Source organism: Zosterops lateralis (assembly GCF_965231275.1).
Source record: "Zosterops lateralis genome assembly, chromosome: 16".
Classification (NCBI taxonomy): Eukaryota; Metazoa; Chordata; class Aves; order Passeriformes; family Zosteropidae; genus Zosterops; species Zosterops lateralis.
This window is the reverse complement of record NC_139776.1, coordinates 9,839,150-9,853,994: the sequence shown is the minus strand read 5'-3', so window position 1 is coordinate 9,853,994 and position 14,845 is coordinate 9,839,150. Positions and strand designations below refer to the sequence as shown.

The 14,845-nt window shown below is 53.0% G+C and overlaps 1 protein-coding gene across 2 annotated transcripts in view; it reads left to right on the top strand.

The window, feature by feature from the left end:
- PLCG1 (phospholipase C gamma 1) overlaps positions 1-14,845 on the top strand; it is a gene marked incomplete at its 5' end in the record, with an annotated part of 42,354 nt that overhangs the window by 18,572 nt on the left and 8,937 nt on the right. For both annotated transcript variants that reach the window (XM_083873419.1, XM_083873418.1), the window contains 17 exons: positions 12-59; positions 4,387-4,471; positions 5,530-5,613; positions 5,783-5,805; positions 6,895-6,967; positions 7,971-8,072; positions 8,769-8,887; positions 9,682-9,767; positions 10,102-10,222; positions 10,614-10,782; positions 11,209-11,331; positions 12,195-12,296; positions 12,524-12,711; positions 13,008-13,208; positions 13,609-13,728; positions 14,022-14,202; positions 14,477-14,554. In XM_083873419.1, the coding sequence (XP_083729545.1) occupies positions 12-59; positions 4,387-4,471; positions 5,530-5,613; positions 5,783-5,805; positions 6,895-6,967; positions 7,971-8,072; positions 8,769-8,887; positions 9,682-9,767; positions 10,102-10,222; positions 10,614-10,782; positions 11,209-11,331; positions 12,195-12,296; positions 12,524-12,711; positions 13,008-13,208; positions 13,609-13,728; positions 14,022-14,202; positions 14,477-14,554 (1,903 nt within the window). The remainder of the gene's footprint in view (positions 1-11; positions 60-4,386; positions 4,472-5,529; positions 5,614-5,782; positions 5,806-6,894; positions 6,968-7,970; positions 8,073-8,768; positions 8,888-9,681; positions 9,768-10,101; positions 10,223-10,613; positions 10,783-11,208; positions 11,332-12,194; positions 12,297-12,523; positions 12,712-13,007; positions 13,209-13,608; positions 13,729-14,021; positions 14,203-14,476; positions 14,555-14,845) is intronic.

Genomic DNA, 14,845 nt, shown 5'->3' with positions numbered 1-14,845 from the left:
CCTCCCCCCAGGTGGCTCAGGAAGCAGTTCTACTCCCTGGATCGCAACCGGGAGGACAGGTAAGGACAGAGACCTGCGCTGGTGTTCAGGGAGGGGTTTGAGCTGGAGGGGTTCACCTTGGACTTCAAATCCCTTTGGATTTTTTGTTGGGTTCTTTAGGCTTTCAATGCTTATTTCCAATGAACCTTAATCTGAGTCCCAAACATCCCTGGCTGATTTTCACTGAATTAAAAAAGGCATAAAAAAGCTGTTTTGTTTTTCCTGACCTATTTCTCAGCTGTTTAGACCCAGTAACACCTTGAGAGCCCACAGCTGTGAAACATCTTCCCCCCACCTGGCACCACCCCAGGAAGCAGACATCAAAGAGCCAAGAGGCAGTTCAGGGCACCCCATCAGGGCTGAACTGGGTTGTGTTTATTACTCTCCACCCTGTTTGTTCTCCTTTTCTGAGGCCCATGAGGCCATGGATTATCCCACTGCTTGGTTTGTGGGGCTCTTGGGTGAACACTTAGTGTTGTCCTAGCAAGTAAAATGTCACGCTTGTCATCAGGAGGTAAGGGAGGAGAATTGGGTCATGATTCACCACGAGATAAGGGAGGGGACATTTTCCTGTTGGGGAGGTGAGTTCTACTGTGCTCTGCTCTCTGTCCCACTGCCATCACCACTTTTCCAGTCCCGGTGCTGGCTGCCAGCCTGCTCTTACTGAGCTGCTGTTGTCTACCTCCTTTCATCCGTGGGACATGCTTCTCCCCTGTGATGTTAACTGAGCCCATTAACCTTTCAGCATTGATTCCTGTGTTAATGTGCCCCCCTGGGGCCATCAGCCCGTGCCCCACAGCTGCTGTGGAGCACCACCTGCCCCTTCTCCATGCTCTGATGTCCAGAGAGGGCTTACTGCAAAACACTGGAGTCCAGAGCATCCTCTGCTTTGTCCTTATGCTGCTCTTCCTCCCAGAACAGCCAGCCAGAGGACAAATTCAACCTCTCCAGGAGCAGGGCAGGAGTGTGTTATGTGGGGAGGATCCTGCTGCACTGGACATTTTTGCCTTTGCAGTGATTTATACTGTAGTGTGATGAGAGCACTGCTGGGTGCACAGGGATTTTGTGGAGGAGGGATAAATCCTCACAGAGGCAGAAAGGGAAGAAGAGGAGTTTTAATCTGTTGCAGCTGCTCTGCATGAGCCACACACCTTTTGAATCCAGGCTTGGGTTGTATACACAGTGGTGACTGGGCACAGTATTTCCTAATTCTGCAATGGGGAGCACTGAGGGGTAGCTGTGTGGAGGTTTTGGAGGAGGAGTGCAGGAAAAGTGGAAATAATTGGTCCTTTTTTCCCTCTGGTTATGCAGTAAAACCGACGAAATGGCATCCCAACAGTACAAAAAGAGATTGCATGTATAGATCTGTCTGCCCAAGGCAGGTCAGCAGAGCTGACAGCCAGCCTGTTGCATCCCTGTTGTTTCTATTGATATCATCTCTCTATTAGCATTTAGAATTAAGGCAGCAAAAGCCAATATATTTCTTACCTGTCAGCCACAGGGAGAGGTTTCAGTGCAAAACCCTTAATTAGGAGAGCTGCTGCTCCAGCCCAGGCAGTGAGAGGAGCAAGACAGCAACAGAGGGGATGTAGAAAGATTTGGGGTCTTCCCATTTTACACACATTTTACAAACATCCATGTGTTTTCTACAAGGTAGAGGCCACAGTTACACATCCTGGATTAAATCTTGGCCCTTATGAGGCATTTCAGCAGTAAATTTAATGTCACTGAGCTCTTTGCTTTTGCTTCTCATCCTGGAAGTGGGTTTTCAGCGAGTAATGATTTAAAAAAAAAACCAAAAAGCTTACTTGCACACCATCCTTGATCCTTTCCGGAGCAGATATGGTTTTGGCAGCTGCAGAAATCATTCCCAGCATTTGTGTAGCCCATGCCTCAGCTTCTTGTGCTGGAGCTCTTTCTCCTCTCTCCTGCCCCAGCTGGATGCCGGGACATCCCTTCCAGCAGGCCAGCAGATGGTGGCTGTTTCCACTGGCTGCTGGGCCTTTGGGTATTTGTTTTTCCAAGGGAGGTTAGGTGGAAAGAGGAGGATAACAGGATGCTGGGTTTTTTTTCCTAACTTCTGTGGAGGAGACTGTTTCACCTCTGGCCAGGAGAGCTGCCCATGGCTGGGAGCAGCATTTACAGCACTGAGGGCTGGCAGGGGAATGTTTCCATCCCCTGTGAGAAGGCTGGGCCTCTGGCATGTTTGTCATGAAACCTTAAAAAAAAGTTCCGCAGGAAAAAATTAGTTTATTTTGTTTTTTACTTTCTAGTCTGAAAATACTACCAAGCTGTTTATCCAAGGTCTCCAGCACTTTAACATGATGAATAACACACAATAAATAAAATCCTTCCGTACTCTGTCCTCCTTCTGTGGCTGAGAGGGAAGTGCTGGTCACAGCTTTGACAGGGCTTGCTCCTGTCACATCAGTGAGCAGGGCTGTGCTCCAGCACCTCCTGTGAAACAGCTCAGCATCACCAGAGCTGAGTGTCGGCTCCAGCGAGTCCCCAGGGATGGCTGCTGCTGCTGCTCCTGCTCTGCCAGCCCCTCCTGCTCTTTTTCTACGAGCTTTTCTGCAGTCTCATGCTCTCACCAAGGAAGGATTGCTGCTGGGCCGCCCTGGGGGCTCTGTGTGTCCTGTTGGGGGTCCCATGACAACTGTTACATGCTGTGGTTCCTCACGAGTGAGGGCATCTCTTGTTGTACTCCTGGCTCACTGCACACATTTCCCTGTCACCTGGGACTGCCAGGCCTGGGGGGGTCACACAGCACCCTGCACGTGACTGTGTGGGTGTGTTGGAGAGGGGACAGGGCAGGATCTCCTCCCCAGAACACTCACTCTGAGCCTCCAGGGTAACTTCACCTGCCCAGGGAGGTCGAGGTGCAGGGGGAGATACTTGTGCTGAGTGTGTTGCTGACTGTACAGCCGTGAGGGAAGGGGAGCTTGGGGCCATTTCCCAGTTGTTTTTTTTTTTTAAATTCTTTTTCTTTTCCTGTTCTGCCAGTAAGTGTCAGGACACTGCAAAGTCCTTGGATGGCCGGGTGCTGGCCTTGGGCACAGCACAGGAGCTGGGCCAGGTCCTGCTCTAGCCATGTGTGTCCCTGTCCCCAGGGCTCTGAGCCCAGGAACAAGGGCTCTCTGTGTGTCCCTGCAGCGCCTGACACCACTCGGTTTCTCCCTCTCCATGGAGCTCTCTCCATCCCTCCTCCTTCCCGTGCTGTTTGAGATCACCCTGCTTCCAGGGAAAAGCACAAAAAGCATGTGGGTCCATGTGAATGCCAGCATGCAGCAGAGTTAAATCCCCCGTGCAGGACATCTTCCCTGGTATTTTTATATTTGCACCCCAAAGCCATAAGGATTTCCAGACTTGCCCTATGCTTTGTGGGATGGGGGAGCATCCTGTAGGATCCTGTGTTCCCACGTGCTCAGTGGGGGACAGAGGCACCATCTGTGATTGCAGGGGTGGACTCCCAGGACTTTCTTTTAAGGCAGGAGCTGCCAGAAGATGATTGGACACAGATCCCTGAGCTTTTAAATCCTGCAGATGGGAGGCATCCTCATTTTTCCTTGCTGCAGGACTGTTGCCCCATGCAGGGACAGCTCCGGAAGAGGCAAGGGCAGCCCTGAGCTCCTTCCTGCCTGTCTCTGCCTGCTGGGGTGTGGGATCCTGCTCAGGGTTGACACTGGAGCTTTCCCTGGTCCAGGAGGCAGCACCTTTGTGTGGAGGGCTTTGGGCAGCACAGCCACACTGGCTGCTCCCTGCCTGCAGCATGTGTGGCTGGGAGAGCACAGCTGGGCACGACGTGGCAGTGCTGTGCCTGTGGCTGGGGACCGAAAATGGCTTTTTGCCTCTCCCTAAGATAAAATTAGCTGAGTCCTAACCACTTAGAGAGCTCCTCCTCCTCCAGCAGGCCAGGGAGTGGGTTTTGGAAGGGAGTTGGTCACCCAGCATCCATGTTGGGGCACAGATACTTGAAAAATGGGCTTTAAATGAACTTCTTCCTGGTTGTTCGTTTAAAGCAGTGGGTGCTGCCTGTCAGCTGTGGCCTCAGCTCAAGTGGGCAGAGAGTGCTAGGCTCACTCTGCTCTGTCAGCAGTTGTAGGAGCAGTTATTTGCAGTCCTCACTGACATGCAGATCCCTCTCTCTGCTCCCCACATCTTCCCCACAGTTCCCAGCCTCAGCATCATTCTGGGGGGTCACACATTCACACATCCATCCTTGTGTCACAGCTGATGTCCCTTTGGGCATGGCCTCTCTGTGCACGTGCTGTTCCAGCCCCAGGGTGAGACCCCTCCATCCCAGACCCTCTGAACATGTCTCCCCTCTTTCTCCTGCCGAGACAGGATCTCTGCCAAGGATCTGAAGAACATGCTGTCTCAGGTCAACTACCGCGTGCCCAACATGAGGTTCCTGCGGGAGAGACTCACGGTGAGTGTGGGACCCCTCGCTCTCCCCCTCAGCACTAGGGACCCTCAGCAGTCCATTGCCTGCCTTTGAGCAAAACCTGGTGGTGGTTAAACTCCCAGGGAGTGTTTGCATACTGCAGAGCCTCCCAGCCTTTCCTGGGAGGGCCCCCACCCACGGTGGTGACTGAAGAGGTGCCAGCTCCCACTGGGTGCCACACCCTGGCCCATTTGTGGCCAGCACCCTCTGCTTACCCCACCCTGCCTCCCACACTCCCCTCATTGCTCCTGGCTCCAGTCATGGGCTGCTGCTGGTGGGGTAGAGTGCAGACCAGCTACCAGGTCCTGCATCCTAGCTCCTGCAACCCACTGCCAGAGATGCTCTGCCAGCATCACCACTGACCCAGGGATGAAGGGTCATCTCCTGATGCTCCCATCCCAGCTGTTCCCACCAGCACAGAACTCCACGGCCAAAGAGTGGTGTGTCCAAAGGAGAGCACACACTTTGGGTCTTGCAGCTTCCAGGCACTTCAGATACTTTAGGCAAACAAAAAAATCAAATTATCCTTTTCTAAGTATTCAAGTAAGTGGTGGCACTTTATCAGCATGGTGATGCCTTCATGTGGGTGAGCTTGGGGAATTGTGGAACTCATTTTAGGATATGCCTGTGGCCTGGGCAGTGCAGGATCCTGCTGGCCCCAGCAGAAACTGTGGAAGATTTGTTAATATTGGAAAAGCCCTCTAAAATAGAGTCTAACCATTACCCAGTACTGCCATGTCCACTAAACCATGTCTCCAAGTGCCACATCAACATGTTTTTTGAACAAGTGCAGGGATGGTGACTCCACCACTGCCTGGGGAGCCTGTTCCAATGCCTGACCACTGTTTTCATGATTTTTCAAAATATCAGATCTAATCCTTCCCTGGCACAACTTGAGGCCATTGTGCAGGAGGCAAAGTCTGGATGGGTTTTGGCCTTTATTCTCCTTCTTTTTTTTCCCCAGGGATACTGGTGTGAAGAGACATTCCTTAAGCCATGCAGAGTGGCCTCTGTAAAACCTCTGGGTTTGGTTTCTTTTTCAGGATGTGGAGCAGAGGAACGGGGACATCACGTACGGGCAGTTTGCGCAGCTCTACCGCAGCCTCATGTTCAGTGCCCAGAAAACAGTAAGAGCTGAATTCCCCAGGGGAGGAAAGGGAAAGGAGAAACGATATCTGTTACTGGGCATTCCCACTTAATTCACTTTTTAACCCTGCTGCCCTCAAGTGAGCTCATCTCTTGGGAGTAAAGAAGTTACCAAGTGCAGACCTAATGCTTGTGCTTCTTCTTTTGCAGATGGATGTCCCATTCTTGGACAGGTGCATAATTCTCTGTGTTCTCTGGGGAAGGGGCTGTTTTCTTTTGCTCCGTAATGTGCTTTAGGGGCTCCAGCAGCATGTTGGGATGAGGCATTATGCACTCCTCCTACTCCTGTGCTGCCTGTGGTTCTGTGCTCATCATTGTAGCAGACACTTTAGCTCAGGGCTTTCTCCCTCCCAGACATCCCAGTGGGATCCAGCTCAGGTCAGCTGGTTGATGTGGAGTGATCAGACCTTGAGCCATCTCACAGGATTATGCTCGTGGTGGCTGCAGAGCCCTCCCCACCCAGGCAGTGCCTCTGGTGCCATTGCCAGCTGTGCCCTTCCCTGTCCTCTGCTCACCTTGGCTGTGATAGAAATAGCTTGAATTTAGACATAGCAGCTAAAGCGTGAAAGACTTACTGACTTGTCCAGGTAATTCCCAATGGTTTCCTTCCTTCCTTTTTTTTTTTTTTCCTTATAACCATAGAAAAAAGATGTCAGGACCCTCAGCAGACCACCTGGCTCATCCCTCTGCCCAGGGCAGCCAGCACTGCACAGTCCACTTTGGATTTTGTGGTGTTAGTGCCCAGCATGGCCCTTGGCTGTCCATTATGACTTAGAGCAGTCATGGACCAGTCTTTCAAGATTATCAGCTACAAACAGTTCCCTTCTTCATTCCCTGTGCCTTGCCTCCATGAGTCCACATTCTCTGCATACCTGTATGTCTGTCCTGTCTGCAGTCAGCCCTTAACTGCCTTGCACTTATTTAGTTCTTTACACTTAGATACAAGCCAGACCCTCTATTTTTATTTTTTTTTAACTGATCTATTCCTCTAACGTTTTTTTGCTGCCCTTCACCAGAGTTTCATGTTATCATCCCCTTGTAGTGTGACCTCTGTTCTCCTGTCCCTGGTTCTGAGATGTGGACATGTGTTTGCTCTTCTCAGTTCTCTGCTCATCCCACTCTGCTCCTTCAGTGCTGCATGCTCGGGGCACATCTGGCTATGCTTGGGGCACATCTGGCTGCAGGTGCCAGGGAGGTGGCAGATGGCATCTCACATGAGGTGCTGCACTAGTGACTGAAGCTTCTCTCTCTCTGCTTGTCAGGGGTGGAGAAAGATCTGAGCACTTCAGGGTGTCACTGCTGGAGCTGCAGAAGTTTTTGCTGGAGTACCAGAGGGTGAGTTCAACACGGGCAGTGGGGAGGGACAGCAGGGTGGGCACTGGTGACATTAGGGGTCCAGTGCTCTGAGGGTGGCCTTGCTGTGGAACTGGGATGGTTTGGCTGTGGGCTGCTCTGCCTGGCACAGCACATCCTTCTGGAGCAGGAGGTGTTGTAGGGGAGGTGCTGGGGAGGGCAAAGCTGAACTCAGCCAGCCACCCTGGCCAGAAAGGAATCAGGAGATCTGGGAAGAGTGGGGGCCCCAGGAGGCAGGAACTGACCAGTGGAGGTTGACCCAGTCCCTGTGACCTCAGCTGGTTACTAAAGGTTTGCTGCAGCCAAGAAGTTACATCCATCCTGTGCTCAGGAGGTGTCAGCAGTTCCTGAGGAGTAGCTAATGGATTCAGCTGCTGATTCTTCAATATAAAAACAATCTTGGGTCACTCGGCAAGCACAACATGCATGTGCACACACACACACAGGCACCAGCAGTGCATTTGTGGGCAGCATAGACCCCTTGGCTCTTGCCAGGTTCCTGTCTCATTGCTGGTCTCCTCCAGGAGGGCAGGGCTGGCTGGCACAAGCACTGCTGTGGCTCTTGGCTCCTGCTCTGCCCTGTCCCTCACTGCCATCTCCCTTCTTGTGGTCTGCAGCCAGCAGAGAGTTAAGCAGTGGGGAGATGCAGTGTTTTGGTGGCTAATGAAAGAAACCCAGAGGGAGAGAGCCAAAGGAAGCTGGGTTGGCTTCTGCTGCTGAAGGAGAAGGGATGGCAGATGTGTTCAAAGGAGCTATGGAGAGAAAGATGCACAGCATTGAGAAAATGGAGCCCACTCAGAAGCAGGGCAGATCTCGTCCTTGTGTGCTATCCAGCATTTGTGCTGACATTGAGTTCCTGGCAGAGATGGTCTTGCATCCAAAACCGCCTCCTTAATGGTTAAAGCTTCAAACTGGATGAGCTGCATGTGGTTTGCAGTAATACATTCTGAAATGGCTTCTTTTATGTCTCCCCTGGGTTTTGCAGGAGCTCTGGGCTGCAGATACCCTTCAGGTACAGGAATTCATGTTCAACTTCCTGAGAGACCCTTTGAGGGAGATTGATGAGCCCTACTTCACCCTGGATGAAGTAAGACACCTTGAAGGGGGTGTGTGTGGAGTGGGGTGAGGCAGGGGATGACACCCCTGGTGTGATGTGTGATGTGGTGTGACAGCTCTGCTATCTGTGCCTTTGCTGCAGGGTGGGGGTGCTGGAAGGGTCACAGCTCCTGTGAGCTGTGTGGCCCTGGGACAGGGACATGGTTGGCAAAGGAATGGCTTCTGGGCTGTGCTTTGTGCTGAGTGTGTGCAGCTGGGAGCACTCACCAGGCAGTTCATCTGGAGGAGGAGAGGGGCTGCTTTTAGCTTAAGGCTGCCTTGGGGTATTTAAGGATCTCTTCAAAGCAAGAAGAGCTGAATAAAGAATAAAAACAACTAGAGATGACCATGTCACTGGCACTCTGGACTAAGCCAAGGTCCCTTGACCCACATGGCCTTAGTAAGCTATTGCCTGCCATGTGAGCTCAAAATAAAATGCAGAGCCATTAATTTGCCTCCAGCTGGGTCAAAGGATCTGGCACACAGATATCTGGCAGAGCTCAGGGGGTAGTTGGCAGTGCCCAAGCTGTGGTCACTCAGGCACCCTGGCTCAGGTAGCTGGTGTGCTGTGGGGCAGCCCTGGTCCGTCTGTGCAGGATGTCTGCTGGCACAGGAGATGTGTGTGAAGCTAAACCACAGCAGCCTGCTCCTCTGCATCATTAACACATTTCTGTTTCTTCCTGAGCAGTTTCTCACCTTCCTGTTTTCCAAAGAGAACAGCATCTGGAACTCACAACTGGATATGGTGTGTCTGGAGAACATGAACAACCCTCTCTCCCATTACTGGATCTCCTCCTCGCACAACACGTAAGGATGAGGGCAAGGCTCTCTCCACCCAGCTGCTCTCAGCATCCTTTTCTCATGCCAGGGTGGGAGTATCCTGATTTTCCCTGATTCCAGTGATGGGTCAAGCAGGCTTTTCCAAACCAAGGCCAGTATGTCAGAGACCTTCCTCTTGGTTCCCCACTCATCCCTTCTGTCATTTAGCCATAAGTGTTTTGCTCAGACACTGTCAGCAGCACACATCTGCACAGGTCTCCAGGTGCCTTCACATCCTGTGCTGTCACTCTGGTAATTTCTCACCATTAGCAATGTCATTCTCCAGAGCCTCTCAGGACAGATGTGATAAACCATGTCAGGCTGAAATTGGCCATTTTCCACTCTCTGCTGCTAGAATAATTTTGCAGGAGCTGCTTTCTGTGCAGACAGGCTCTGTCTGGGCTCTGTGTTCATGCTAACCCAAATTTAAAGGGCTGAGAGCCTAAGCCAGCTGAGCAGCCCTGAGGGCAGGCAGTGAGATCCTGTCTGCCTGCAAGAGCTCATCTCACCCTGCTCTCAGGCTGCAGGGGGCTCTTTGTGGCACCAGTGCTGATATTGCTATCTGAGGTTCATCTCAGGAGCTGGGGCTGGACCTCAGAGCAGTGCTGGCAGCCCCTTGCAGAGGGGGCAGAGCTGAACCCCTCACTGGGGGAAAGTGGCAGGTGTGGAGAAACACAACTCCCACCATTCCCACGTGGCAGAGGCAGGCCCACAATGTCCCAGCAGACTCCTGTGCCCACAGTGGGCTTGTCTCTGTGCTGATGTGTTGTCTCACCTGGAAGGTACCTGACGGGGGATCAGTTCTCGAGTGAGTCCTCGCTGGAGGCGTACGCCCGCTGCCTGCGCATGGGCTGCCGCTGCATCGAACGTGAGTACCCGGGCCTGCCCCTCCTGTCCCTGTCAGCACAGCACCTTGTGCTGCTCAGGGGAGGCTTTGCAAGGAAGGCAGAGCTGAAGGCTGGCGTGACAACATTAATACCATGATGTGCAGAAAGAGCTGAGGTGGTTTGCTTTGTGGGACCGGGTGATCTGTGCCAAAGGTTTTGGTCCTACAGAGAAAGATCAGGGCTTTCACTGATCACCTCAGTCCTTTATTGGCTTCCAGTACCTTTCCCAGCAACACCTGGCTCAGTCCATCTCATGTCCATGTCTTGCCTCTACTCCAGCCTTTGGGCTAAGTTTCCCCTGTGGGTCTCTTTCAGTGGATTGCTGGGACGGTCCCGATGGCATGCCGGTCATCTACCACGGGCACACCTTAACCACCAAGATCAAGTTCTCTGATGTCTTGGTCACTATCAAGGAGCATGCCTTTGTCACCTCTGAGTGAGTACAGCATGACTTCAGTTAGCAGAGCAGAGAGAGGGTGGAGCCAAGGCTGTGGCAAAGTGAAGCTCAGTTTATCCAGAACTGCAGTGCAAGGCCTGGATGTGGTGGGAAGAAAGCGTGTCATGTCTCCCAGCCAAAGGGAGATTTTCCTCAGAAAAATATTGTGGAAGGGAAGGCTTTGGGTAAACCCCAGTAGTTTGCCAGTGCTTCTCCACCCTGTGCACTGTGAAGGGTGGCTACACTGGGTGCTCAAGGCAGCACAGATGGCTGTTGATGTGAGCTGTTGCTGGGGGGCACAGAGAGAGGCCAGGCTTTGAGACAGAGCTCAGAAGTCCTTGGTTGCATCCAAAACCCATGCTGGCTTTGATGGCTCTCCTCCTTCTCCCAGTTTCCCTGTCATTCTGTCCATTGAGGACCACTGCAGCATTGCTCAGCAGAGGAACATGGCTCAGAATTTCAAGAAGGTCTTTGGGGACATGCTCTTGACCAAACCAGTAGATATTTCTGCTGATGGCCTTCCATCTCCAAACCAGCTCAAGAGGAAGATTCTCATCAAGGTGAATTTTCTTGCCCAGCAAGGCTCCTAAATGAGAGAATGGGGTGAGGGTGTGAGGCTGAAGGCAGCTGCCTTTGGAAGAGGGGGTTGGCTTTGTAGGAGTGGAAGTGGGGACCTGGTGCTAAGAACAGCTGGACACAATAAAGCTCTCTTGCTTCAGAGAACCTGCTGGGAAGTGAGCTCAGCAGCTGGGTGCTGCCTTTCTTTGAGGGCATGGTGGGCATTGGTATTTCAGCTTAAGGAATCCTTTGGGAAGGACTGGGATTTCAGTGCTATTTGGTGATCCCTGTGGCATGGGTCTTGTTTATTCCAATCTGGAGGACCCCACAGCAGACATGGGCTTTTAGGACTGTTCACCAGGCATTATATGCTGCTTTTTGGGTGCCTGCTCCCCTCAAGGTGCCTGCCCCCCTCTCTCATCCCACAGCACAAGAAGCTGGCAGAGGGCAGCGCTTACGAGGAGCTGCCCACATCCGTGATGTACTCAGAGAATGACATCAGCAACTCCATCAAGAATGGGATCCTCTACCTGGAAGACCCCATCAATCACGTATGTCTGAGCCATGGGGACTCAGTCCCTGCTCTGAGGGCTCCATCAATGATGTGGTAGCTCTGTCAGGTGCTCTGTGTGCTGGCTGTGGTGCAAATGATTGAAAAGACTCTGTCTGTCTGGTTTCTTGGGTGTCCCTGAAGGCTCAGGGCGTTTTATGCTGGCTCTCTCTGTGCACATCCCTAGGAATCTCCTGTGGCCTTTGCTAGAGGCAGAAGGCTGAGCTAGAGGGAGCTGTGGGCCAAGGCACTGCAGCCTGTGATTTGCGCTGCAGGAATTTCTGGAGATGGCTGCACTTCCAGCCTTGCCTCCTGCCAAGTGCCTGCACACCTGACACACCTAAGCAAAAGTTTAGCTTTGTAAAGCACCAAGTGTTCATTACTGTGTGCATGTACTCACAGCCCACCTTCAGCAGCTTTACTCTGCTGAGGGTCTGTCTGGTAAAGCCACATGCAAATGGAACAGGGTTTTTTTAAAAAGCAGTAAAGTGTAATGGTAAATCCACATAACTATCTCTGATATCTTCACCTCAGATTACCCCTGTGCTGAGTCCATGCAGACTGTTTTCTGTTTGCATTGATTTGCTCTTCGTTTGGTCATCTCCTTTTATTAAGTGTTGGAGTGTTTGCAGTGTGATTTGTCACATGCTGGGTTTTTTTGCTACTGATAAATCCATGCCTCAGATCTGGGGGATGTCTTATAAGCTCCTGTGACTCACTGGAATCAGTGTTGATGGGTGTCCTTTACAAACCTGATTGTCCCTCCCTGCCTGCACTGGTCAGGAAGAGATGATCCCATGGGTGGGTGGTGGGCAGTTTGGTGCTTCCCCAGGGGTGTCTTTGCCAGAGTTTGTTTCCTTGCAGGAGTGGAACCCACATTACTTTGTGCTGACCAGCAGCAAGATCTATTACTCTGGGGAGACCACCAGTGACCAAGGAAACGAGGATGAGGAAGAGCAAAAGGAGGTGAGGGCTCTCCTATGTGACTGTGAGTTGTTCCCTAAGGAAAGGACTCAGCCCCTTGACTGCTCAAGGGCCTGAGCATGACTTCAGGGGGAGATCCTGTGGGGGGAAGGATGGGAGCTGCTTCAGGAACTCCCTGGTCCCAGCTGGAAGACCCCTGAGCAAAGCAGAATCCAGCACCGTGAGCCTGCCCTCAGTAACCCAGGATGATGGCTTTTTCCCCCTGCCAGGCCAGCAACAGCACGGAGCTTCACTCCACAGAGAAGTGGTTCCACGGGAAGCTGGGCGCGGGCCGTGACGGGCGGCACATCGCGGAGCGGCTGCTGACAGAATATTGCATCGAGACAGGGGCCCCTGACGGCTCCTTCCTCGTCAGGGAGAGCGAGACCTTCGTGGGAGACTACACCCTCTCCTTCTGGTGAGGGCCCTGCCACCAGCCCACTGCTCTGTCTCACTCTGGGGTTGTTTCCTCTTGATGTTTTCTTCAGTGGTGGGGTCCCATTCCTGGGTGGCCTCTGTGAGCAGTTTCTCCCCTGTTTTTGTACCCCAGCATAATGTCAGCTCCCTGTCCCAGTGCAGAAGGGTCAAGTCTCTTGGGATCCTTATGCTGTCACTCTCCTATGGGGCAGGAATGTCGTGTCAGACTCAAGCTGTGCCTGAGGCAGGTGCAAAATCTCCATGACAGCCCTGGCTTACCCCCTCCCTGTTCCACAGGCGCAATGGGAAGGTGCAGCACTGCCGGATCCACTCGCGGCAGGACGCTGGCAGCCCCAAGTTCTTCCTGACGGACAACCTGGTGTTCGACAGCCTCTACGACCTCATCACACACTACCAGGAGGTGCCACTGAGGTGCAATGAGTTTGAGATGAGGCTGACAGAGCCAGTGCCGCAGACCAATGCCCACGAGAGCAAAGAGTGAGTGCGTGTGTGTGTCCATTGGGCAGCTGGGACACTGTAGGGAGCTCTCCCAGATCTCTCCTCAGCCATTCCTCCCTTGCTGGAGCTTTCTGGTCCCCACTTTCTCCCCATGGAGCACTGTCACAGCAGCCATGCTGGCCAGTTTCACTGTTCATGGAGCTGAATGTCATGGAGGCTCAGTGCAGAGCACAGAGCTGCTGGGTTTGGTTGGAATGCCCTTGCCCATGCCATGCCTCACCAAATGGCTCTGATCCTGCCTGCCCCATTGCAGCCCCTGTCCTCCTTTGGAGGATTCAAGGAGCCTTTTAGGGGCTGGAGGGGAAGGCAGGTGCTGTGGCAGAGGTGTTGGATGGGCTGGATGTGTGTGACCTGTGCACAAGGATGTCTCTCCTGGCAGGTGGTACCACGCCAACCTCACTCGGGCCCAAGCCGAGCACATGCTGATGCGGGTGCCCCGTGACGGAGCCTTCCTGGTGCGCAAGAGGAGCGAGCCCAGCTCCTACGCCATCTCCTTCAGGTGTGTGCCTGCAACAGGGGTGGTGGGTGCTGCAGGTGGGCCTGGCAGGCTGCAGCGTGTGAGAGAGCAGGAGAGGTGCCATCAGCCCAACATGAGTCCTCCCAGAGCTCCTCTTGCTCTGGGATGCCCCTTGAATAAGTCCTTGAGGTCCTGCTCTTCCTCCCATCTTCCAATGGGAGATGGCTGTGCTTGGCCACCACACCAGGGGCACCTTTTCCTTGGTGTCTTTATTTTGGCAGAGACCTTCTCTTGCCAGGTGCCAAGTGGCTACTCCCTGTGTTTCCTCCCTCCAGGGCAGAAGGGAAGATCAAGCACTGCCGGGTGCAGCAGGAGGGCCAGACCGTGCTGCTGGGCAACTCTGAGTTCGAGAGCCTGGTGGACTTGATCAGCTACTATGAGAAGCACCCGCTGTACCGCAAGATGAAGCTGCGCTACCCCATCAACGAGGAGACCCTGGAGAAGATCGGGACAGCGGTGAGTGCAGGAGCCAAAGAATGATGGACAGGTCATTTTTGAGCGGTTGGTGTGTGAGCCATCCCTGTGCTTTGCAGCCCACACTCTTGGGGCTTCCTGACACTTGAGTGGAGTTTGATGCTGCCCCTCTGAGCCAGGCTTGGGCTGCTGTTTGCTGGCTGCAGCATCATCTTTGGTCTTGTGCCTTCCTGGGGCACTTTCCCACCCACTCCAAGCTAGGGGAACCTTTTCTCCTGCAGTCACTGCTGTAACCACTGTCCCTTTGCTTCCACAGGAGCCTGACTATGGAGCCCTGTACGAGGGACGCCATCCTGGGTTCTATGTGGAAGCCAACCCCATGCCCACCTTCAAGGTAAACTCTCACTGTTTGGCACAAAACAAACTGCAGGGGTGGAGGGTTTAGCAAGGGTCTTTTTATTTTCCAAGAGCTGTATTAGTTTGCACACTCATTTCTAGACCATGAAGAGAGAGACAGTGGAGATTGAACCTCCAGGTTCTCAGGCTGGGTTGCCTCTTGTTCTGAGCTCTCCAAACCAAGCCCCTCAGTGGCTCTTGGGACAGAGGAGAGTACATGTATAGGGCCATACCAGACTTGTGAGCTCTGGAGGCTTTGATTTGCCCTGCAAGGTGTCACTAGGGTCTG